Raw genomic sequence first — 26,382 nt, forward strand, 5'->3', positions numbered from 1 at the left:
ATATCTCTTTATATCTTATTGCCTAATTCAGAAACACCATCATTTGCTGTGCTAATGAATCAACAGATCAATTTTCTATAATGTGTTTATTTCAGATCCAAATTCTTTTTCTGTTTGTCTTCATGTTTGAAACACACAATAAGAAACACCTGTTTAAGTGTACATGGTTGATGTGAAATTGCATACAAGAGATACCTGGTACTGCAGGTAAATGTACCTTCTTTCTGATTTTTACTCTAGACTTAACAGTGACCTTTTTACCTTTGTCTGATCTTTATCTTCATACGGTGATTATTAAGCTCTGTGGTCATAAATCCTACAACACCATCGTTCTCAGAAGAAAATAAACCTCAAACTGATGAATGAACAGACCAGACTTCCTTTCGCCTCTTTAATATCACACTGACTCATTTCTCCCTCAGTTAGAGACACAGCTCTTACCAATGCTGACGATTATAAAACGTCAGTGTGTTGTTCTGTTGTCTCCAATGATCCAATCAACAGATACAAACAACAGAAGGTTTAAAAGGAAAATTAGTGACATTTGGTGTAAAACACATCCTGGTCAATGAACACTGACAAAGTACAGTAGGGTCAAAAAAAATATTTAAAAAATATTTAGACGTTTCATGTAAAAAGTTTAAAGCAGAATAATGTTTAATAATTTAATGAAAAGAAAAAAAACTATTTTTTTTTTAGTCTTGAGCCCAGTCATCACAGTCCAACCTGTTGCGGTCTCTGTGCAGCTGAAGTCAAAGGTCAGAGGCCGACTGTTAAAACAGGCTGAGGAAACAAAGGGAGAAGAAGAAACAGTGAGCTCATCTGCAGCAAACTCAATGAATTATCACACACACAACATCCACCTTTACATCCAAACAATCTGAGATTATTGTGACAACTTCAGGTTTAACTCCAGGTCTATCAGTCCAATGATGGTGGTTCACCTGTAACTGTGGTAAATAAAACTTTCAATAAAGGACCATAACAAGAGCGCACTGACCTGTGATTGGCGTTGCTGTTGCCTCCTTCCGCCATCTGCAGGGGGCGCTGGTTAGTGGCCTGACCGGCTATTTCACCCTCCGCAGAGAAAGGGTCTGAGAGGTTTCCAAAGAGACTCCCCTGCCGCTGTAAAGACAAGCCAGCACGGGTCACAGAGAAGCACTGACATGAAACTGTGTAAAAATTTAATATCATGATTATAATGTCCAGAATAATTACAGTTATCAGTATTATCATGGTGTTGTTAAATGTGTCAAAAAATCTTCCAAACCAGTCCATGGCACATAGTAATAATGATTATTAAAAACCAAGGGCGATCGCGCCTTCTCTGTGGCTGCTCCCAGACTATGGAACAGCTTGCCATTACATGTTAGACATGCGGGATCCATGGAGAGGTTTAAGTGCACTTTAAAAACGCACCTTTTCTCCTTGGCCTTCGGATCCATAAGGACTTCTGATCCTGGCTAGTTTTGTTTAAATATCTATGTGCACTGTTGTCTATGACTACTGTAGCTGTGCACATTTGCATTTGCGTATGTGTATGTATGCGCATATGTCCGTATATGTACATACATCTGTGTGTGAGAATGTGTGATGGTATGCATGTCATCTTGTTTCTTGCACATGCATTTGTCTTTGTTTCTGTCTCTGCTCTGTGAAGCACTTTGGACGACTGTCACAGGTCTTTTTAACTGTGCTATACAAATAAAAGTGAACTTGAACTTGATTATACATTTACCCTAACCCTAAGTAGCTACTATAATAGTACTTATAAAATCTAAATGCTCACACAAACCATCAGAAATTTCCCATGTGATTTAGTATGAAAACAGTGACTGTTTCATCTCTGGTGAAGACACATGTCTATACAACCTTGCACACACACACACACACTACACATTAGTGGTGCGACCGTTACTGTCTTCAGACTTCAAACTTTACAGATATCTCTAGTGGGTGGCTTTGCTGTCTCTCCCTGTTACCCTGAAGATGACTTCTGCAGCTTCATCTCCTCGGTCCAGCTCCTCGTCCGCCATCAGGTCTCCAGAGATTGTCCTGTGGAGCTCTGGAGCTGCCTCCTCCTCGATGTTCCTCAGTCCTGCCTGAAGGACAAAGAAGAAACTCTGCATGAGACTCTGCTCTTGTTTTAGTGTTTTATGGTTTGCTTTTATTTACTGTTTTATTGTTTCTAATTGCTTTTAAAAACAATGAAACAACTTTTATGTACAACACTTTGTTTTCAACTACTGTTGTTTTAAAGTGCTATATAAATAAAGTTGAGTTGAGGACTTACAGAGTTCAAATGAAATGGAAATGAATTAATGGGTGGAAGCGACTGAGATTAAATAATCACTGGAATACTTCACTGGGCACCATCAAACACTGACCTGGATCTCATGAGTGGCACTGTTCTTGGTGGGCCTGTAGCCATAGTATTCCTCCTGTCTCTTCTTCAGTTTCCTGAAATAATCCTGGATCAGGAATGTGGCATAAAACTTTCCCACCGTCACTTCATCATCTGTACAAAACACAGAAATCAATAAAAGCGTTGAGTAGCCAAAATATAGGAAAAAAAAGGAGGGTGAGGCAACTCCACTGCACTATGAGAGACAGACATAGAAAAGTGAGACACTTAAAGTATTTTGAATATCCCAAGCTCAGCAGAGTCTGCAAGGTTACATGATGCTAACTCCCAGTCATCTACGATTTTCTATTTTGAAACTAAAGTAACCTGCAATGTTTTGTGCTTGAATAAAGCTTGGTGTTTGGGAAGTAGGGGAGGTTAACCCTAAATTTTAGTGTGAATGCTAATACATGTTTTTCTGTTTGAACATCGTGTTAATATCATTACAAGTGCAAGTACCTATAATGTACATAAATGTCGTTGAACACTGACCTCCAATAGGTGGGATGACCTGATCCAGTAGCTTCATGCTGGTGCGCTTCCAGATCTTCTTGATGATCGCCCTCAGCTCCTCATTGGCTTGCTCAAAGTTCCCTGAGCAAAGGAAGAAGAGAAGTTCATTTCACTTCTCGTAAAAGAAACACATCAACTTCACAGGTGCAAAAACACATGGTCACATGTGATCACAGAAATCATCTTCAACGCAAGTAATTGACACAACAGAAGTATTGCCAGGGGACACTGAAAAGTGTTAAAGGGATAGTTCAACATTTTGGCAAATTGGCCCATTGCCATAATCGCTATAGTCATAGCAGTAGGTTCATTACCTTTAATTGTAGGTGTAAGCTATTTTCAGTACGGCGGAGCGCAGCAGCTGGCTGCTCAGAGCTACGCTATGGAGGCTAACGGAATTTCTTGGTTTCCCTCATTAAAGTCATCAAATTCAACATCCCAAAACTCCACAGCGCTTTTGTAGACAAGTTGTGACCTGCACAACCACCACGCTATGAGATAATGACGGAACGATACAAAACGGAGCCGTTTTCGAGGTAAATACAGGGTAAATACGGAGACTGCTTGCTGAAAAACTGTCCCTGAACGCAACGCGCATCAGCGGTTTTGTATGAATTTACCTCGAAAACGGCTCCGTTTCGTATCGTTCCGTCATTATCTCATAGCGTGGTGGTTGTGCAGCTCACAACTTGTCTACAAAAGCGCTGTGGAGTTTTGGGATTTTGTATTTGATGAGTTTAATGAGGGAAACCAAGAAATTCCGTTAGCCTCCATAGCGTAGCTCTGAGCAGCCAGCTGCTGCGCTCCGCTGTACTAAAAATAGCTTACACCTACAATTAAAGGTAACGAACCTACTGCTATGACTATAGCGATTATGGCAATGGGCCAATTTGCCAAAATGTTGAACTATCCCTAACACTTCAGCTGTGTTGACTTTGCAGCACGTTGATGTTGTGATTTTTTGTTGTTACACACAGTTTTCAGGATTTTCAGGATGATTGACATTAGAACATTTCACCGTCATTCAGTTAAAGGTCCAGTGTGTAATAATTGGCAAGGTTTATTGGCAAAATCTGAATATACTACCCATGAATATATTTGTATAAACTACTGTATATTATTGGTAAATTTTGGTCCTTGGCTGAAAATGCATTTTTAATTTCCAGCCCACATTCAATATAAATGACATACATTTACTAAAACCATTTAAGGACACAGACCTTCTGTCTTTATTTTCAGTGCAGTTCTAACAAGAGCAAACAAAGTGGCGTTGAAGGTAACTGTCCCATCACTGTTCAGAGGCATGTTCATGGAGACCAGCCTCTGTGAACACAACACACACACAAAACAATGCTGACATATTAAAAAGAGCAAATCTTTTAAAATTAATACAAACAAGAAAATATACCTCTTTACAGTATGTAGGCTATGTATGTATAGTATAAGAGTATGAATACTCTTGCTTGGCCTGTGGCCTTCATTTTTAAAGCAATCATTATTTGTCAGACAATAATATGCACAATATGTTTGTATTTTGTGTAACTGCTTTTCCATCCCCATATACTATACCAATTTTGACATAATTGTAGTCTTAATCAGAAAATAGCATGGATTTGATAATTGATATGTCTTGCTGTGTTTATGATATAATAATGCTAACGCTAATGAAGGAACTCCTCAGTAACCACTGGATCTGTCACACAACTACAGCATGTAGTTGTGTGGTTTTCATATTTTGTGGTACAGTTCTGTTGAAATGTGCTGCTAATTACTCACTGAAGAAACCTAATTAGTGCTTGGAGAGATCTGATAATATCCAATTAGTTCGCAGCAGTATTGTCAAGGAGGCTTCCATTGTCTAATGTTTCTGAAATATGGGAGTACAAACTGCCACCATACCAACAACCTGCAGCTTGTTTGATCAGTGACTTTACCTCAAGTCTGTAAGCACAAAGCTTGAATGAGGAGAACATGGTGCAGACTGCTCAGTGTTATTGTAAGTGGCATTAGCTTTCCTTGTGTTTCTCATTAACATTGGTCGAGTGAATAACAGCAAACCAGGAGCAACTATCTAAATATCTAGAGCGACACTGCTTTAAAATACATGAAGCATGAAGAGCTCCACTCGCGGTGGGTTCACCCCTTAATTACTGAACTGATAACTCCTAATAAAAATGGATTAGAAGAGCAACAGAGACCAGTCAGGACTTTAGATCAGAGTCAGGATGAACATGTCCCTCACCTTACAGGCGATACGATGAGGACAAAACTTTCCAAACCCAAGAGGAGGAGGTATTCTGCGAAGAAGTGTCACCACATCAAGGTGCTTAATCCGCCCTCTGTAAAAATGAATTAGAGATTTTATATTCACACTAAAACAGTGTCAAAATCCCACTAGGACTTGTGAATCATTAGCATGTTTTAGCTCTTTAAGACCCACAACAAGACTTTTTTACCCCACATTTTTCATTCATTTACATTTTTCCTTATGAAGTTTGAAATCATTTTAAAAGTTTCGCAAAAGCTAAAAGTACAATCTAATTAAATCACCCCACATGATACACAGCCAGGGCCATGTAAATGAATAAGAACAAAGCAAGGTAACACAACTATACAAGCATACACAGGTTTCAATCCAGATTCTGAACCCTGTCAGACACACACACACGCACACACACACACACACACACACACACACACACACACACACACACACACACACACACACACACTTACGTGGCCTCAGGGTCATACTCAGCCCAGATTTTCTTGAATTCATCCAAGTGCTGGGGGCCAAGGATCGACCAATCACGTGTCAGATAGTCGAAGTTGTCCATGATGACAGCAACAAACAGGTTGATGATCTAAGAGAGACAGAGGCCATGTGCAACTTTTATGATTCTTCAACTTCTGCTCGTAATAACCACATTTTATTTATTTATTTATTTTTTAATATTATTTCAAACAGACGGGCAGGCACGACTGCAGTTTGTTCCTTCCTATGTAAATAACAGAAACAAGTTGAAGTACCAAAAACAACAAAAGCATAATAATCACACATTATTCGAAAAGGAGTGAAGCTGTGCTTATTGAGTCCCACCCCTTTTCCACAAATCATAAATAGATTGATTACTTGTCTTGATGCCCAAAGTGCCCTTTTGTCTATCCAACACACGGCTGGACATTAGACTCAAATCGTCATTTGGCACATAAACTGTGAGACTGCGCATCGATTCCTAGATCAAACAAAACCTGACAAAGACTGAAGACCAGGTGAAGACCAAGGACCAGGCTGGAGGATAACTGAGTGACAGGGCAGAGAAACTGGAGAAGATAAAACCAGCTCTATTAGAAATTCACATAGACCTATTTCACCTGACCTCTGCGTTTGATGTTTGAGACCTGGAGACTGTTCTGTTGTTGTAACATGCGGTTAACAGCATGGTCAAGGTTGCAACTCCCTGAACTGCAGTCTTGTGTAAACTCCTTACTTGACCCAAATACTGGACATGTGAAGTGTTCAAGCTCAGACAAGTGAAATATGAGTCAAGCGTGTGTGTGTGTGTGTGTGTGTGTGTGTGTGTGTGTTGTTTTACCAGAAAGGCACACAACATGTAGAAGCTCATGAAGTAGATGATGGCGAAGTTGGATCCACAGGTGTATTCCTCCCCGGGCAGGTAGTCCGATTTAGGGTCACACCTCTTTCCGTACATAGAGCCTAACATCACTTCATGCCAGGCCTCACCTGTACAACATCTGCACAACAGATTGATCACACAACTTCACATCTGGCCTGACACACTGAACACAGTTTGTGGACACTCTGGCTCCTTCTCAAACATAAGAAACTGGATCTGTAATCTTTAATTTAACTCTATGTTAATTAAAAACTAAAGAAACAAAAGCATCTGTTTGGTCATTTAAATGCGCACAACTGAGTCACCTCATTTTATGAAACCAGCCAGTCCAGCTTCCTGTTTACATACCATAGCAGACGTAGGAATGGGCCATGAATTTTTATAAGGTCAGCTCAGCAGGAACTGAAAATAACCTTAACTGGTGTCAGTGTGTGTGTGTGTGTGTGTGTGTGTGTAGTAGATCCAAGCGGCAGGTGACTCACCTGAATAACAGCAGCACAGCCTGTGGGAAAGTCTGGAAGTTGTTGTTCCTGTTGATGTATGTCCCATCGACCAGAGCAATCTTACCAAATATCTGCAGAGAGAGAAGAGAAGATGTCTGTCATGGTTCTCGTGTCACGTACTGTACCTCTTCTGATCCCTCAACATCCCCCACTACCTATATATTGCCATGCAGTATCAAATCAAAACTTAAAGCAGAAGTAAGCGATCTGGTCGTTTGGGTAATGCTGCGTTCCAGGCAGGCTTTTGAAACCGTAAGTTACGGCTTCAAGTCACAACTTAAGACTTTGTAGCATTCCAGGCAACCCACTCGTGTTTTTCCGACCTGTTTTACCGGTGAAAGTCACTATAACGGCCACTCGTAACTTCTGACCCGTGAAGTCGTACCAGATCGAACTGGTACGACTTCACAGGTTGCCTTGAACGCACCATAACGTCTTCGTCCCTACGTCACCACATTCAGGCGCGTCCCTTGGCTGCACACACAGCCCTTCATGCCGTTCTCTCTCCTCATTGGATAAAAACTGTAGGATACGAGAAAAGTTTTCTCCTCGGCTCAGAGCAGAGCAGAGTGACTGACAGACCCGTGTTTCGGTCCAAACACTCTATGTAAGTGATTGCTGTCGGAAGATACAACTATTTAAGACTTATATTAACACAAAAATATCGCTTACTTCTGCTTTAATTTACATATACAAACACTGTCACTCACTTTTCACTTTGAAATCATTAAATCTGTAACACTGTAGCAGGGAGGGGTTATTGGCATGTTATAGTATATCATCACACCCACCATATTTTTCTTTTTTGTTTACATTATGAAAATATTTTGAGGAAGACTCAGTTAGAGAAATAGCAATATTTGAGTGTGTGTGTGTGTGTGTGTGTGTGTGTGTGTGTGTGTGTGTGTGTGTGTGTGTGTGTGTGTGTGCGCGTACCTGCATACCAACCACAGCATAGATAAAGAACAGCATGAGGATGAGCAGGGCCACATAAGGCAGAGCCTGTAACACAACAACTGTCAGTCACACAGTTACACAGTAACATACATACGCTCATGAATGTGATAATGATGATGATGATGATGATGATGATGATGATGATGATGACTCTGACCTGCAAGGACTTGATGAAGGTCCACAGCAGATTGCGTATGCCCTCGGAGCGGTTCAACAGTTTGACCAGGCGCATGACACGGAACAGTCTGAAGAAGGTGATGGACACACTCATGTTCTCAGAGGACTTCACAGAGAGAGACAGAGAGACGTTACACACTCACAGCTGACACACTCACTCACACACCAGACTGAGAGAGGGAGAAATTATAAGCAGCTCACCGCAATCGCCTGCATGGGATCCACTGCCTGCAGACACAAACACAAATGTATGGTTTGTACATACTCGTGTGGTAGATTTAGCGTCAACACAACCACGTCTGATATTTCAAGAAGGAAGAAGAACAACATTCGACATGCAGAGTCACAGGTACAGTAAAAGGTTAATACAGAGTGCTGAATATGACAGAGGAGCTGGACTGTGTGCAGGTCAGGCCTGGCTCTGACCGCTCCAACAAACATGCTACTTCATTCCACAATTACAGTAAAAAAAATAACACTGAAAAGTAATTTATTTTGTCTTAGTCGATTTGAATTAACATAAAAATTATCATGATTAGTTGGTCTACAGCCAAATATAAACTGGACACATCAGGGAGATATATATATACAGTATATATATATAACTTCCTATGAGAGGGCGGAGGTGGGTTTACAGTTTTCCTCAGTTGCCTGAACCCACTGATTGAATCAGTCTCTTTTGGCAAAACCATCAGCACTTTTCACCTGTTTAGACACAACTTACCAACACATTTTCATTGTGATTCACCTGTGTTGCATAATGCTGAGCACAGGTGGCAAAAGTCAAACACAACTAAAGCACAAGTTTCACCAGTTGAACACAACAACTCAAAGTTGATCACACTTGTGTCCAATGATGTGAGGGCACATATACTGTAGCTAGTTCAGGATGAAGTCCTGTGGCCTGAACCAGTACAGAGAAATGATGCTGTGGCTGAGTAACGCACTTTTCATTTCTATATTTTTGTACTTTATTTTTACGTAGGTTTACTGCATACAAGTACTAGGCTAAATGCACAAGATTTCTGTTTGTTTTTGTACTGTACAAGTGCTACGTGTAAATTAACAGGATTTCTGTTTTTTGTACTTTTTTTTATGTACAAGTGCTAAATGCACAGGTTTTTTGTTTTGCAAGAGGAGAAGATGAGAGACGACAGGGTGAAGGAAGAAGGGATGAGGGAGGGAGGGAGGGATGAACTAGGAAGAAAAAAGAAGAAGGAAGGAAAAGGGGATGAAATGGACGTGGGGAGGGAGGGAGGAGGGTGAAAGAAAGGGAAGGAGAGAAGTGCTACAGTGTAAATGCACAGGCTTTTTTGTTTTGCAACATGCATTTAGCTACAGTGAACAATAAACATTTATTTCTACAGCTTCATGTGCTGAGCTTTGTGTTTTCTATTTTTCTATGTTTAGTGACTGCTCAGTAGTGTTTTTAATTTTGATTGACTCAGGGCACGATTTGACAACATAGTTTTTGAGCACAGATTGAACTGTTTTGAGGTGAAAGTTTGGTTTTGCAAGAAGAGTCTGAGGTTTTGTGAATGTAGCTTGAAAATTGGGGTTTGTGTTCACAGTTTAGAGAAAAGGAGAGAAGCTTTCAAGAAATGTGTCTTAGCAATCGAGAAAAACGTAAGATTGAGCACATAATGTTACTGAACAACATTCACTATTACTGGAGTCATTATTGACCGGAGGATCTGTAGCCTGAGCTGTGAACCTGTTCACCTCTGATCATCAACGACCATCTGTCTTTTAAACGCCTTTCAGAGTCCAAGGCTTACAGTATTTAGACAAATTTCATGCAACATGCGAATGTCATGCAAAGTGAAGCAGTGGATAGTTACAGCGCAGCCATGGAGACAGTAAAGTCCTCCAGAGGAGGCCAGTGCTGCCTGTGGGAAGAAACACAAGAGGAAGTGATGTCAGACAGAGAGAGAGTGTTGTGAAGGTGTGCGTGTGGCAGCACAGGAGAAACATGTGTAATGTCAGTATTGATAAAACTACAGATGGACACACCACATTACCAAAAAGATGAATCGGGATTTTCACAGATTGTTTTACAACACTAAACCACCAAGTGTATCTGTGGGTTACCATGTGCAGCCAAAAAACAAAACACTGTCATCATTTTCACTGGTCACTATGTTTTGACTGTCATTATCAGGTTTTCCAACCACAGTAAGTGCAGCCTGAAGGAGGTACAGACCCACTTCATATGCTGCCGTTTTATTCACCAGGCAGGTGATAAATGCAGTGGGGGGAAATGAAGGTAAAACAGTCCTCTATTAATGATAACAACAACAAACACAACTAGAATCAACACTTCATGTCTCCTGGCTGACTCTGTCACTAGTTTCAAGTTACATTATGTTTACTGTATCCATTCATATTAAATGAACATGTGAAGTCTGATAACCTGAGCTTCTGCTTCATAATTAATTAATTGTGTTTGTGCATGTGTGTGTGTTTGTGTGTGTACTTACATCAATCTCGCTCAGCATTACGTCCACAACACTTCCAATGACGATGACAAAGTCAAACACATTCCAGGGATCTCCAAAATAACCCTGAGAAAACAGCACAAGTGTGTGTGTGTGTGTGTGTGTGTGTGTGTGTGTGTGTGTGTATTCTATACCAACCAGAGAGGTCCACTTATCACAAACAGTGACGTGTTGGTTGATGACTAACCTTGGCTTTAAAGGCCATCAGTTTAAGGATCATCTCCACGGTGAAGAGCACAGTGAAGATGACGTTCAGCATGTCAGACAGGTGAGTGACGTGGTCTGACTGGTTACAGTGCTGCGGGAAAAAGAGGCACCGAGCGCTAAATGAACAGAAAGTGATGGCAGCTTGTAATGAGGACAGTTACAGGTGGACAGACAATATAGTTATAGTAAGATAATCGTCAAAGATGAAAGAGAAAATGCACAGATTAAACCTTCCTCTTACTGTAACTCTCCCTTTTTCTAAACCTGACTGTGTGTTGAATGTATGTTTGTGTTGTGTTGTGTCCATACCTGCATCCCCAGACACATGGTGTTGAGCATAATGAGCAGGAACATCAGGTACTCAAAGTAACAGGAGGTGACGATGTACCACACCTGATACTGGTAAGGGTTTTTAGGAATGTAACATCTGAGCGGTCGGGCCTTCAGAGCGTACTGCACACACTGACGCTGTACAGGTTGTAAAAAAGCAGAGGGGTGTTTACAGTGCTCAGACAACATAGAGATGTAAATATGTTTATTTATTTATTTTTTTGTGTGTGTGTGTGTGTGTGTGTGTGTGTACCTGGTTCTTGTCCAGCTCACAGTTCTTGTACTCCTGCTCTCCTTGCTCCTGGAAGGTGACAATGACAAAGCCCACAAATATGTTCATCATGAAGAAGGCGATGAGGATGAGGTAGACGATGAAGTAGATGGAGATGGCCACCCGGTTGTTGTACACTGGGCCTTTGTCCTCTAGATTTGAATCTATGGCCTTATAGAGAATCCTATAGGAAACATGGACATGTACAGTGTGTCAGGCTTTGAAGTATCAAAATGCAAACAAAGAAAGGGTGAGGGTGAAAAAAAGAAACCAGAAAATCTAACTGCTTATTTATTTTCTTTATTCACTGTGTGTTTGTGCTTCCCCTATATGTTTTATTGTTCTGTGGGAGTCTCTGTTTTAGAGCAGGAAGATCCAGATCTGCCACTAAAGCCATTATTTTTTATCATAATTATTATTTTTATTCTTACAGTTGTTATAATTACTACCATTTACCCATTTATCTCATTTGTTTTGGGGTTATAACAATCACATTATGAGTACATATGACACCATTAGTTAGTTTGGGGGTACAACTGTAATTTCGCTGTTACAATTAACAGTTATCTGTATATATACTGTTGTTCATGAGCCCTCTCTCTCCTCCCCCCAGCTCTCTTTGTCCTCTGAAACCACACTGATCAATAATATGGATCTGGTCTGACTTAATTAAACTCACTTGGGCCAGCCTTCGAAGGTTGAGATGGTGAACAGAGTCAGCATGCCATTCAGGATGTTGTCAAAGTTCAGCTGAGAGTTGGTCCACTTCCTCTCACGGACCTCCATCTCATGAAGCGCCCCCTCCTGGTACTTTATGTACCAGCCTCTGCAGCAAACACAGACGGACTTTTACTGTATGTTCAATGTGAGTGTGTGTGGAGGAATACAAATTCTTGCGGTTATGTCAGTCTTCATAGCATAAAACCAGACAGAGGTTTAATCTGGAAACACAGCCTGGCTGAACAACAGAGTCCTTACCTGCAGCTTTCCTCAGTCATCATATCAGGATCTGTGCAGGAATAGAATTTCCCCTGGGAACAGAAGTGATGGTGGTCACGAAAAGGTCAAAGGTCACGTGGCTGTGTGCATCATATATTATAAAGCACTGTGTTACTGTATTTTCTTTGCTTCTCCACTCACTTTGAAAAGTTGGACTCCGATACAGGCAAACATGAAGTCCAGCAGCATGGTGACCAGGACGATGTTTCCAATGGTCTTCACAGCAACAAACACACACTGGACCACATGCTGCAATCACAGACGTAACAGAGAGATGGTAAGCCAGCTCAGTGTGAAGCCATCAGTACAACTGGAGATCTATCCACTCGGGCTGTTCGATTAATCGATTTAAAATCGTAATCGCGATTATTTGGAATTGTAAAAATCGATTTTTTGAAATCGTAAAAATTGCAAAAAAAGCATGTCGGCATTTTGCTAAGACCAGTGAGGATTTCGTTGCCAAAAAGACCAACGGCCCTTTTCCACTACACAGTTACAGCTCTCACGGTCCATTAGGTCCATTTAAAAAGACACAAACAGCACACAAAATAGTTTGTCATTTAACAAAAAAAATCGTAATCGTAATCGGAAATCGATTTTTCAGAGAAGAAAATCAAGATTTTATTTTTGGGCAAAATCGAACAGCCCTACTATCCACACACACAAACACAGACATCTCATACCTTCAGCCCCTTGGCTCTGTTGATGGCCCTCAGGGGTCGGAGCACCCTTAACACCCTGAGAATCTTCACCACTGAGATGGCACTGGATCTGATACCACACACACACACACACACACACACACACACACACAAATGTCCTGATAAAGAGCAGAGCTGAGAGAGGAGGAACATCAGTGATAAGACAGAGACTTCACTTACTCCATGCCCATCGAAAGCAGAGACACACTGACCACCAGCAGGTCCAGGATGTTGAAGGAGTTCCTGCAGAAGGAGCCTTTGTGAAGAATGGCTCCATATGTTGTCATCTGCAAAAGCAGTGAAGTACATTTACTTGAGTATATTTCAGGAATATAGAACTTTTACTCAGCTGCATTGAAAGTAGTTTTGACTGCACTTTATGTTTACTGTTTTGCACCAATCACCTAAACAAACTCCTCATATATGAAAAATCTACTTGGCAACAAACCAGAGTGGTCATTTTGCAGTTAATCAAGCTGGAATCACAACTCTCTTTTAGTCTTTCATGTGTGTGGTCAGACAACATCAAGATGATCAAGATTCGTCTCTGTTGTTACCTTGAGCACAATTTCAGCTGTGAACACTGAAGTGAAGACGATATCAGCATAGGCCAACACCTGAAAATATTGCATCATATTTAATATAAATAATCATAATATTATGATACAAAAAATAATACTGTACTGTTATGTTAATATGACACTGTTGTAGAACAGAAATGCACTTGGTCACCTGGTTCCTGAAGGACATGGGGTCAATGGGATCCTCAGCAGCCAAAGAAACGGATGAGAGCAGGATGAAGAGGAGGATGATGTTGGTGAAAGTAGTTGCATTTATGATTCGATGGCAGAGCTTCCGAAACCTGAAAGAGTTGAAAACAAACCAACAAAAAGAAAAAAGACACATCTCTAATAAGTGATGTCATTGACCCTGATCTGGTAACATTAAGACCTGCAATAATAGTTGCCATCTGACTTTAACAGGATTCCCAACAGAGACTCTTTGTGACTGACAGGACTATGGACATTAGCCAGTCTTGTATCGTACTTGTTCTGAGGTCCAAAGATAAAAAATGAGCTGGCCTCTGGCATCGGCACTGCCTCCTCCTTCAGCTGCAGGTCTGCCATTGGACGAGGTCTGGGGCTCTCTGGGATTTCAGGGTCCTCTTCCTCATCATCACCTAGCCAACAGGAAGCAGAGTCGGAGAACAGATCCTCAGATCAAATATCTCCAATACAAGTCAGAGTTGTTCAGTCACACTTCTACTCGAGTTAAACTGTACCGTATATGTATTTGATTAAAAAATACTAAAACATATTCAACCCTAACCCTCTTAGCTGTCCCAACTCTCTCTTTTTAATCAATGTGCTGTAAGAAATTGTTTGTTTGTTTTTTAGGGTGGCTATTGTCGTCTGGCCAGGGACTACAGCAGGATATTAGCTATGTTGGCTAAAGCTGCCCTTTTTATTGTTATTGATACCCTTTAATAATTGGGATTGTCCTTGACATAATAAACTAATAAACTAAACTAAACTAAACTAAACTTACCAGGGAAGTCTGCTGGAGGGAACGGGTCTTTGATTTCATTCACATTAGACTCGAACTCGTCAATTTTCAGCTGCAGAATAAGTCAGACAGAGAAAAAAAAGATTGTATTTAGACTTGTCTGATATGTATGGACAAGCTGAGTGAACGGTTTTGGAGGCCTCACCTTGGCTGTAGTGGGGATGCCCTCGATGCCCTTTGCTCTCTGCTCAGCCAGCTTCTTTGCCAGATTTGCCTTCTCTTCTGATGCCTTGTCTGGCATGTTGGCCCTGTAAACAAACAGCAGGATGATTAAACAGGTTGTTTTTAATCACTCAATCTCACTCAAGGTCATGATGCTGTGCTGAATATCATTATGATTGTAGATACAAGGCTGCAGATGGGGGTACTAAGAACAAGTACGTAGTCTCCTGGTGGTTTAGACATTTTTATGCAACTGTGAAACAAGAGAAAATATTTTTCTGTACTTTATCCAATGGAAGGAGATTCAGTGAAACACAATGTGTAAACTATTTTGTTTTGATGATTATATTGTCAAATCTGCTAGTTCATAAAACATTAAACAGCTGCTCTGTTGTTCCTACATTTACATGGGTCGGCTGTGGTGACAGTAAAAGTCACTTCAAGTGTTGCTGCAGCACACTAGGTCATTAGATTAGGAGGAGCTTCACAGAAGTGGGTCAGTCTAAAACCAGGAAATCTCACCTCAGAGCTTTCTTGCGTTTTTTCTCCTCTGCTTTCTCCTTCTGAGCTAAAGTGAGAGACTCTGCCTCAGCCAGATTGTCAACAGCGATGGCCAGGAAGACATTCAGAAGGATGACTGACAGGAGAGTTAAAGGGGACATATTCTGCTCATTTCTGCTTCTTGACATGGTACCTTGATGTCTAAAAGTAATGTTAGTAACATGCTTTGGTCAGAAAAACCAAGAGAGAGATTGAGCACAGCTGGGTTTTCTACACACCAGTTTCACAGCCCTGCTCTAAACGGTCGGTTTAGAAGCTTTGCTCTGGTAGCTGAGGTAACCAATGGTAACCATGGGAGCGAGGGCTTGAATATTCACATCACCCGGCTGGTGATGTAATAAGCCGGGTGAAATTAAAATGGCTTGTTAAGAGACACATTTTCTGACTATGGCAGTTTACAAAATGTTGACGTAGTTGTCAAAACTTAAGTTTAAGGGGTGAGAAGGCACTCTGGATACGCACATACACATACTAAAACAATGAAAAAGTGAGTTTTGCATAATATGTCCCCTTTAAAGACTGTGGTCAAAACACACACAGACACACACACACACACACACACACACACACACACACACACACAATATAAGGATACAGTTTCCACTGACAAAGAGGATGATGAAATAGAGGCTGACGAGGATTCCTGGCATACTGGGTCCTCCGTGAGCATTGATCCCATCGTACATGACGGCATTCCAGTCCTCACCTGTCAGGATCTGAAAACATCAGTAACAACATCACTGTCAGTACAACTGATTAATCACTGCAGTGACATCATTCACCGTCTTTGTGAACGCTTCTATGACAATTTCAACCTTCCTATGTGGCTGCACGTATGTTACTGCTTATGATTTTAACCTCACCGTATCTCCAGGGCCGTAAACTGATAAGTATAGGCTACTAAGTATATTTTCTTCAAGGGTTAGACGTTAGGGTTTTTTTGGTTTTGGAAACTTTCGTCTTTTACTCTGCTACATCTAAAGACGAGTATTACAGTATTACAAACAAAAGTACCATGACTCTGACACTAAATTCAAGCAAAAGAAACAATGAGCCAGTTGGTAAAGGATTTGGAAATAAAGAAAGATTATTTTATTTTTAAGTGATTTAAGTGATTGATTGTGTTCCTTCAAAACCTCACAAGTTTTGCAGCAGAGTTAGTGATAACATTGTTTTCAGTATTAATATTTCAGTATTTTTTTAAAATTAAGTACTCCAGTACAACTTTTACTTGTTGTACTTGTCTGTTAGCCTGCAGAGCAGTATGCCGACCTGGAACACGGTGATGAGGGCCTGAGGGAAGCTGTCGAAGGTGCTGCGGGGCTTGGGTTGGTCGGGAAAGTTGAACTTCCCTCCAAACACCTGCATACCCAGAAGGGAGAAGATGACGATGAAAAGGAAGAGGAGCAGCAGCAAGCAGGCGATGGAGCGGACCGAGTTCAGGAGGGAGGCCACCAGGTTACTGAGAGACGTCCAGTACCTGCATCAACAATAATGACAGATGACAGCACATTTGTACCAGAAGACATTGTAATCTTACATCTACACACATGTATGTATGAGCAGTGGTGAGTTGGACTACAGTTATATGTCTCTTTGCATCTGATCTGTTTGGCTCATGTAAGTCACTGCCCTCTTGTGGTGGAAGCATGCAGGGTATTGTTTCTGAATCTAGCTTGAGTTCCAACTGTTGTATCAGTAGTTTATTTTTGTGGTAATGAAATCGTCCAATCGCCCGATTGTCACCCTGTGAAATTGCAGATAGCTGATAAAATATTAAACTGTGAACAAAAGAGAAAAATGAGTGACTACATATTAATTAAGAAGAAATGCAGTGGGATGATAAATACATTTTATGGCTACATGAAAGCTAAATTATCATTACAAATAAGTGTCTCTGTCTGAGTGCATGTGATGAATTATGTGTTTCTATACTTTAAATAATAAGTTAATGATTCTCCTGTCTGTATTGCAAAACATAAATAAAAATCAACCACACTGTAAATCCTCTAATCAATCCACATTCATGGATTATTCATTATCTGATGTAGCTTGATTCTGTGTTTGATTTACTGATTTTATAGCTTTTGTTACTCACAAACTAAAACCTAAAAAACATAAGGGAATAACTAAGATGTGTTAGTTATTAGTTAAACAGACTTAAATCCAATATTTAAGATGAAGACTTCAAACATGCTCCACTCAGAGGCTCCTGGGTGATCATAGCTCACCTGGTTACTTTGAGCAGGCGCAGTAGGCGTATGCAGCGCAGTACGGAGATACCCATGACTGACATGACGCCCATGTGGACGAGGATGAGCTCCATGATGCCGGTGGACACCACGAAGCAGTCAAAGCGGTTGAAGAGTGACATGAAGTACGAGGGCAAACCCAGAGCGTACATCTTCATCACCATCTCCAGGGCAAACATGGACAGCAGCAGCTTGTTGGCGTTGTCTGTCAGTGGTGGTTTGGCCCGACAGCATCAGGATGAAGACAGTGGAGCAACATCATGGGAAATATAGATTTTATACCATGATAAGAGGTTACAGAAATTAACAAGGCGCCAACACAAGTTGTTCTTAATGGCATCTGTGTTCAGTGAATTGCTTATGGCATCAGTCAGAGAACCAAATATCCACTGACTGCTCACTCAGAGGAAGCAGATGTATGAAGACAATCACATATAACTATAAGATGAGGTGTGTGATGTTCTGACCTTGCCAGTTGGTGAGTCCCTCAGACTGCTTGTGATGCTCTGTGGAGATGGCCAGTGTGTTGAAGAAGACAAGCATGATGACCCACCAGTAGAAGAGTTTGGACTTCACATACACCAGACATTTACGCCGTAGCCAACGATTCCACTTACGAGCCAGTTTACTGTAGAAAGTGAACAGAGACCGGATGAACGATAAAATAGATTGAGTTAGATTGAGTTCTGGATTAGGACATTGTGACTTTTCAATGATGCTGATGTTATCTGGAGACTCCTGTCACTCTAATCCTATGTGCCTGTGTTTCTCTGGGGGTCTGATTTATACCAGAAAATAATGTAAACTATTGTTTTGGAATCTGTATTGGAGCATTATTTAGCTCAACTTTGACAGAAACGTCCACAGGTGTCAATCAGCTGGTTTGAAACAGCTGTTTGACACCCACTTTGACATAAAAAGTTTAATTAATGTTTGAATGAAAATGATGATAAAAGGTGCTGGACCTGTAGAGGGCCAAAAAAGTGGAGTGGAAGAATATATTTCAACCTGACAACAACACCACCAATGAAAACAGTTGATTTTAGAAACCACCGTGCTACAAATCTGGCGTACACATTTTTTGTTTGAATAGGAACATAAGTTGCAGTACTGACTAGTAATAGATGATCAGCTGCATCGTGTCCATTTTGCCGACACTTCCTGTCTCTGATCCTCCATTTTCCAAGGGCAGCAGGCCTGATGAAGAAACGCACACAAACTGAGAGAGACCCAAAAACCCTATTTTGTCAACATCAGTGCATATAGAAAAACATAAATGTTGATTTTAATGAAAATTTGAGGGTTTTCTATTCTATTCTCTTCTGTCCTGTGTGCCTTGTGTCCTACCCTGTCTCTCCTGGTCATTGTCAATGACCTCAGCCTGAGTGATCCACTCCATATAGCCCTTCAGGTCCTCGTCTAGCTGCTGGGTTTCTCTCAGCTTCTGAAACTCTCCTCGGGACTTGGCCTTCTCTCGCTCTTTGGTGAACTCACTGGCGGGAAAGAAGATGAACAATGTGAAAGTCAAGACCAAGTGAGATAATATGCAGAGAAGGCTCCAAAAATGTCTGGGAGAGGGTTAGGTTCAGAGTGTCCTACCCACTCAGCACACCCAGAACCAGGTTGAGCACGAAGAAGGACCCAACCAGGATGAGCGTGGTAAAAAAGATCCATGGCCACTCCATTCCTATGGCATCATTTACCTGTCAGATAGATAGATAGATAGATAGATAGATAGATAGATAGATAGATAGATAGATAGATAGATAGATAGATAGATAGATAGATAGATAGATAGATAGATAGATAGATAGATAGATAGATAGATAGATAGATAGATAGATAGATAGATGTGTGTGTAACAGCATAGCCTATTAGTTAAAATCTACACTCAAACCTGAAGCTGCTGCTCCCCCAAGACCAACACCTTACCCAGTACAGGACGTCGGTCCACCCCTGAGTGGTGATACACTGGTACACGGTCAGCATGGAGAAACCCAGGTTGTCGAAGTGGGTGATTCCATCGTTAGGGCCTGGCCAGCCAGCACGACACTCTGTGCCATTGATGGTACAACGGCGGCCGTTCCCAGCCTGGGCACATGGAGCCGGCTTCTCATTCTCCACTGTCGCAATGATATCTGGAGAGCAGAGAAGTAGAGGTCATGTATATTATTATATATATAGTCTGATGTCTGTTTATGGATGCATGCTAGGCTATGTGAAGATAGTCTACATGTAGTGTAGCTACAGATGATGTCACTATTGGTTCTTGCACATCATTAATGTAGCTATATTAAAAACTTAATTTAGTTCATTAACATGACATGCCATCATTTCAACTGTAATTTCCTTGAAAATGTAGCTAATGTGGAACATATGGGAAGTGATGATTAAGCTTCAGGAACGTCTGTAAACAAGTAGCCTATGTTTACCGAAACACAAAGTAAAGATATGGCCTCAGAAAAAAAATGTGTTAACATGTAGGAATAAAGTTCCTACTGACACGCTGTAGCTTTCGTCCCTGTTACTTTCACATGAGCAACAAAGATCCACATTTGCAGCACCTTCCTCTACCTGGACTGAGCAAGACATAAGTAATCAACAACGGATCGACACTTAAGCAGTCGTTTGACTTAAGCCAAACTCGCTCGCCAAAAAAAAAAAAAAAAACTTAAAACGCATTTTATACTGAATGCACCTGTCCTCTCACAGAACGCAGCTGGGGATTATAATGTATAGATGTCATTTGCTGTTACTGTTTTAGCTGTTTTTATGTTTGTTTTGTTGATGTTGTCCAAATGTGTAGGCTACTTGATGTGGATGTACTGTGCTGCTTTCTTGGCCAGGACCCCCTTGCAAAAGAGATTCTGAATCTCAATGGGATCATTCCTAGTTAAATAAAGGTTAAATAAAAAAATAAAATATTTTTTTTTTCTCTCATGTTACATAAGGTTAAAAAAAAGAAAAACGTTTTACTGTAACCAAGGGGGCAGTTGTCGGTCTGAGAAGTGAAGCTCACTTCTGCGTTCAAAAAACTGCAATCCCCTCGGCTGTCGCTGGGGGCTGGTGTCAGAAGGGAGCAACTCCAACTGAGCCCCATGTTAAAATAGCCGACTTTACAGCTTAAAAAAACATATTTACAGCCTGGTACATCTTATTTTTTTGGTCTCAACTGATAGTTTCTACCCCCGCACACACTCTGAGGGGGGTGAATTTTTTTTAAACTCTACCGTTTTACTGTTATTAGGTTAAAATTCTGGCCAATTAGGGCATGGAAACGTTGAGTGACAGGTCCGGAGACCGCTGCTTCGAGGCCAGTGGGCGGGTTCTCGGCCGGCCAACAGCTGCACCGCTCCAAATATGGCAAGTAAAATCCAACATGGCGCGGTTCAAACCCACGTAGTAGCGGCACAAAACAGACTCCCCCAAACCAAACCAATGGGTGACGTCACGGGTGCTATGTCCATTCTTTTTACAGTCTATGGTTTTAACCATATTTTTCTCAACTTCTTCCACCTGGAAGGCAAGATCAATAGATTACAGACCCTGCCGATCATTTAACAGGCATGAAAAACAATTCAGTATCACCTTTTTCATCAATCTTTGCTATGAATTATTATAACGCCTCCCTAACCCATTTAATTATGTTCCCTTTCACCCGTAGCTGTTTTCAGTGTCTTTTATATTTGCCATCCATTCCTTTTTTTTGAAAGCAGTAGCCTACTGTTATAACCATTATGGGATGTGAGGTGTTGGCATCAGAAACATCTGTAAGTACGTTGGGGAGTGAACTAGCCTCTTCAGTGATCAATATCAGAATGGTGCATGGTAAGGATTCCTGCCTAAAGCATATAGCTTTTGTGAAACATACAGTACCTGTGCCTGTGTAGTAGCATGTCTTGTGCATTTTGCATTTGAAGAGCTCCAGTGCCATGATGGAGTAAATGGTGACCATGAAGAAGACCAGTAAGGTTATGTGAAACAGAGGCAGCATGGACTTCAGAATAGAGTTCATCACCACCTGTAGGCCTGAGCAGAAAAGGGAATCACATAAACTGTCATGTCGCAGAATGTAACCTCTGACCCAACTGTACACCTGGGTCCTTGGACAATTTAGCCCATAAAATTGGTTTGAGTTATAACTGTAATTTCCTATCTATCTATCTATCTATCTATCTATCTATCTATCTATCTATCTATCTATCTATCTATCTATCTATCTATCTATCTATCTATCTATCTATCTATCTATCTATCTATCTATCTATCTATCTATCTATCTATCTATCTATCTATCTATCTGATGTAGCCATAACTTAAGAGTTTCTGCTAAATCATCAAGTTTTAGTTTTAGCTCTACGATGTGTTATGAATATGAACCTAGTAGTGGAGATTGCGTCTCACGATTCTGTTTTATATTGGCCAGATTCACATCTTGGAACCAGGCTGGGCCACAGAAAAAAACAGTTCAGATTGATTTTACAGTAATATCATCTTTATGTCTAATGATAAATAATCTATGACAGTAGTAAAACAAACATTATTCATCATGTCATAATGATGCTGCAGCTCCAAAGAGTCAGACAACAGCAGAGCAGTTACTTACTGGGGACTCCCGAGACCAGTCTGAGTGGTCTGAGGACTCTGAATGCTCTTAGAGCTTTCATATCAAAGCCACCACCCTTCTCTCCAACCGGAGCCTCCACTCCACTGATGTGGTTAATGGCATCTACAACCACAGTGAACAGCCTGCAAAGATACAGACAACATAGGATCAGATAGTTCTTGCACCCAGAAGTGGTTTCACATAAAGTGTTTCCACTTTGGACTCTGCAGTGACAGTAAACAAGCTATTTTTATGAGTGAAAACTGTCTTTAAAACTAAGGATGGATCAGGACCATGGTCTTGCTCTCTCGTCTGCTGTAAAGACAGTTCTAAATGGGACAAACACAAACGTATCAACTTACCCGACAGATACACAAACAAAGTCCAAGATGTTCCAGCAGTTTCTTAAATATGCATCTGCATGAAACAGAAATCCATAGGCAACTATCTTCAGGAAGCACTCGATAGAGAAGATGATGAGGAAGATGTACTCCAAACTTTCCTGTTAAACAACAACAACAATAGCTTTGGTTTTTGTTGAACTTGGTCATTTTGCCTTGTGCATACATTTAGGTTTTTACTAGCCTTACCCATTGACAACATTCAATGAAGAAATACTATTCCAATTTCATTGGAAGACACTATTTGAAAGTCTTTTTCTCCTGTGGCCCAGTGTTGTAATAATATCATGCCTCATGTTTCTCACAACTTCATGGGGTTTTTTGTTGCACATCACACTAATCTCCTTCTGTCTGTTCACGTCACTTACACACTCACACACTCACACACCACTGCAGTGTCTGATGGCTGCTCTCATTTCAGCCGAGGCATGCAGTGAATGTCTATTTTAACTACACGTCACTGACAGTGCCCTTCAGCTGATATGTGAGCCAGATATTGTCCTTCAGCCCTTGTCCTGGATAAAAACTCATTTGACAAACTCAATGAATTCAAAGAACCTAATGAGCACATTAGAGTTAGTTTACTCTCTCTGAATATACTATTTCAGCATCAAACAGCAAAATAACAAAATGTGTGTCCAAGCCTTCTGAGCGTTTCTGTATTCAGTGTTTAAATTTGGGAAATGCAAGTGTTAGTTAATGTGAGTTTGATAAGGACTGTGGGACACACCTGACTGTGGGATCTTGACTGGAACTCAGGAATGTGTTGTGTGTGTGTGTACAGACTGTGATCATAGTGGTGTTTAAACACAGATACATGATTGGAATAACATTTGGCAGAAGTCTGTTTGTCTTTGTGGAACTCCACAGACCTCTAAATCTAACTCACTATAGACTTTATTCATCCAGATATTGCTTATCTATTTTCCTTAACCTCTAGCAACAAGCTGAAGCTGTCTTTCTTTAGCATGGCTGACAACTCTTCAGAGTCACGTGGCAGCTGAGGATGGTACCTGCGGATCGACTGCTATGTTTGACAAGAGCCGTACTAAATTGTGATTTCAGCTGCATTGGCTGAAAACTAAGAGGAAGGGTTAAAAGAGAGATAATGTATTTCTTTCTTCAGATTTAGTTGTGTCAGTCATTGTTGGAAAAATGATGGTACTCAGGGTCAAGCACTGGAAGGGTCTTGAATCTGGGTCCCTGGATCAAGGACTAAACCTACAGTGAGCTACCCACCCAGGTGCCTGTTCCTGGGACAGTGCAGCAGTTCTTACTCCAGATTCAGAGCTGCAGTGTTTCTCTGCAGTTGATTGAGAAAGACCAGAAGTTTGTTTGTTCTCTTCTTCGCTTGGCTGAGTTTAGCAGAGACATTCACTGTCTGTCTGCTGTCCTTATATCACACCTGCACTAGGTATCAGCTGATCCAATCACTAGTTTATGTTAAATTCACACCTGCATTAAACAGCATATCTAGTGAACACCTGTAATAGATCTGAGTTTCTCGCCCTGTATGCAAACAGCTACATCTTTTCTGTTTAAGACCAATGGACTCCTTTATGCACAAAACATACCAGGAAGATGTGCACACTGAGGGTAAGGTCTATGAAATCAAACTCTTTGGGAGAATGTGAGCAACTCTCCACGTACTCTCTACTGGGTGTAATTAGTGAGGCAGACGGTGAGGTAGTAATTCATTAGCTCTATTTAGACATATCAGCATGTGCAAGTTCAGTTTTCATATTGTTTTGTGTTTTCATTACAGCAGTGATAATTAAGTAAGTAATTTGTGTTCACATATTAGGTTGGCCAGGTGTGAAGTCTTTAGCCGGGTCACTGTAAACACTGGCTAATATGCTAAATACCACAATGACACCTCTGCTACATGATGGACAAACTGGCACTGCCAGAGGACTCCATAAACGGTAGAAGGGAACAAGTTTTGGGATCAAAGAGATCAACAACGGCTCATGATGAACTTCAGACAGACAGGTGGCCCTCACCCAGAACCTTATTGCTGTGAGTCAACAGTGCTTACCATCATGCCACTGCCGCCCATAATAATGATATTAATAATCCCAATGAACGAAAAAAAAAAGAAAAAAGTACACAAATATTAAAGAAAATGCATTCTGGTTGGTTTAGTTCAATCCATGTTGACCTTATCATGTTAAAATGATCCAGTTAATCCAGCAATAATCTTAGTAATCTATTTATATAATGACAAAAATAGGTGGATGAAACAGACAGACAATTAGGAACATTGAGTACTTTATTAATCCCAATACAAGTCTTTTGTTACCAAGTATCAGGTTATACAGTGAAACAGTACAGATGGTTTGTACACATGCTCTGAGACAATGTCGGGGTTTGTTAGAGAGGGGTACAGGCAGTATCCACATTACGTTATGGTGTCCATTTATGCACACTGCACAAGCATGCTGACGCACCAAATTGCTGTTGGTGTTGTTGCTGTCCTCCTCAGGCATGGGCAGGTACACAGCCAGAGCCACACAGTTGGCAAAGATGGCCAGAAGGATTATGATTTCAAAAGGTCTGATGGGGGGATTTATAGGAAGTTCATGTGGAAGAGACATTCATTCACACATACATGCAGTGACAGTATAATGAAGTTCCTTTGTTAATTCACTACACCGAGTATTTTTACTTTTATCTTGACTACATTTCTATGAGTAACTCTTACTCTAGTCAAGTCAGTGGAATTATTATTATTATTTTTATTTTTTATGAAAATGCGACAGTTCACACTCCTCAGCTGTCAATCATAGTTGAACCTGTCAGTGTCAAAGATGCTACTTTCTACAGCCTGTTAGTTCTTCAGGTTCTACTTTAACTCAAGTAAAGATGTAACTGAACAACTTAGACTTGAACTGGACTAGAGGATCTTTACTCTGACTCAAGTAATGGAGTTGTGAACCACTACAAAACACATAAAAGCTAATGATCCTGAATGACTCATACTGAAAGTATGCAACAGCAACAATCACAAACATAGGCCCCTCTGCCCAGAGAACCCTCACTGCTGCAGGATACTTCCACTCCACGATGCTAATGCAGGCCTTACGGAAGGGATTCCTCAGTGTCAAAAAGAGGAGAGAGCGGGCTGGCCTTGGGTTTCCTCCTGTGGCCATCAGCTTCTTTAGCTTCTCCTTCTGCTTTCTCTTCAGAGTTTCCTCATCCATGATGTAGGATGTCAGCGGGGGGCTGCTACTGTCCGCCATTGTCAACAGAATATTAGTGCCAAATGTATTATTCCAGAGTGTCCGTCCAAGATTTTCTCAATATGTGGTAGTCCTGTCCTATAGGTCTCATTCCACTCATTTATAACCCTTCTCAACTTGTCTCAATCATCTTTCTCACTGATAGTTTGACTGAGTTCCCTCTCTTGCCCCCTCCCAGTTTGTGGAACGGCAGCTGTCCCCTCTACTTGTAAGGGATTGGTTTACTGAGCAGCTGTTTGGACAAGAGAATAAATATAGACAATGAGCAGGGCTGTCACAGCCAGGGGCGACAAAAGAGGACATTCACACAGATAGTCTTGGTATATGATATATTTTAGAAGTGAATCACAGTTACAATTCATTATTAATGTCCTGGTTTGTATGACCTGAAATG

The 26,382-nt window shown here is 40.9% G+C and overlaps 2 protein-coding genes across 3 annotated transcripts in view; one reads left to right on the forward strand and one right to left on the reverse strand.

Annotated features, from left to right (window-relative positions):
- The window catches only part of golt1a (golgi transport 1A), a 277,908-nt gene that overhangs the window by 49,285 nt on the left and 202,241 nt on the right, over positions 1–26,382 (forward strand). The gene's annotated exons all lie outside the window — the stretch shown is intronic.
- On the reverse strand, positions 209–26,178 carry LOC146987461 (dihydropyridine-sensitive L-type skeletal muscle calcium channel subunit alpha-1-like). 2 transcript variants are annotated; one of them, XM_085776659.1, is made up of 42 exons: positions 25,801–26,178; positions 25,197–25,302; positions 22,708–22,847; positions 22,346–22,488; positions 21,616–21,768; positions 19,672–19,877; positions 19,339–19,442; positions 19,087–19,232; positions 18,855–18,936; positions 18,207–18,367; positions 17,719–17,944; positions 16,760–16,967; positions 16,083–16,203; positions 15,449–15,563; positions 14,910–15,012; positions 14,747–14,816; positions 14,246–14,378; positions 13,931–14,060; positions 13,756–13,815; positions 13,379–13,485; positions 13,181–13,268; positions 12,639–12,746; positions 12,477–12,529; positions 12,178–12,324; positions 11,481–11,682; positions 11,207–11,365; positions 10,878–10,988; positions 10,673–10,756; positions 10,034–10,081; positions 8,394–8,420; positions 8,173–8,298; positions 7,995–8,060; positions 7,038–7,129; positions 6,514–6,673; positions 5,654–5,781; positions 5,160–5,256; positions 4,138–4,240; positions 2,897–2,998; positions 2,388–2,518; positions 1,983–2,102; positions 1,001–1,125; positions 209–783 (listed from the first exon to the last, which is right to left on the reverse strand). In XM_085776659.1, exons 1-42 carry the CDS (start codon positions 25,986–25,988, stop codon positions 774–776), a joined length of 4,989 nt encoding a protein of 1,662 aa, XP_085632785.1. In that variant the 5' UTR covers positions 25,989–26,178; the 3' UTR covers positions 209–773. The 2 variants fall into 2 exon arrangements, with proteins under 2 accessions (XP_085632785.1, XP_085632786.1); XM_085776660.1 differs by lacking the exons at positions 21,616–21,768; positions 22,346–22,488; positions 22,708–22,847; positions 25,197–25,302; positions 25,801–26,178 and having other exon boundaries at positions 19,343–19,442; positions 19,672–19,873.

The sequence above is a fragment of the Trachurus japonicus genome, chromosome 5, assembly GCF_045865225.1.
Source record: "Trachurus japonicus isolate A0001 chromosome 5, Traja_1.0".
Lineage (NCBI taxonomy): Eukaryota > Metazoa > Chordata > Actinopteri > Carangiformes > Carangidae > Trachurus > Trachurus japonicus.

Bases quoted from the DNA above. Each gene is read 5' to 3' on its own strand.
- LOC146987461 (XM_085776659.1), bottom strand. From the start codon at position 25,988: ATGGCGGACAGTAGCAGCCCCCCGCTGACATCCTACATCATGGATGAG. The intron at 18,937-19,086 runs GTAGGACACAAG...TTTCTTCATCAG, and splicing joins CAATGACCAGGAGAGACAGG to GCCTGCTGCCCTTGGAAAAT. The intron at 10,082-10,672 runs GTAAGTACACAC...TTCTTCCCACAG, and splicing joins TAATGCTGAGCGAGATTGAT to GCAGCACTGGCCTCCTCTGG.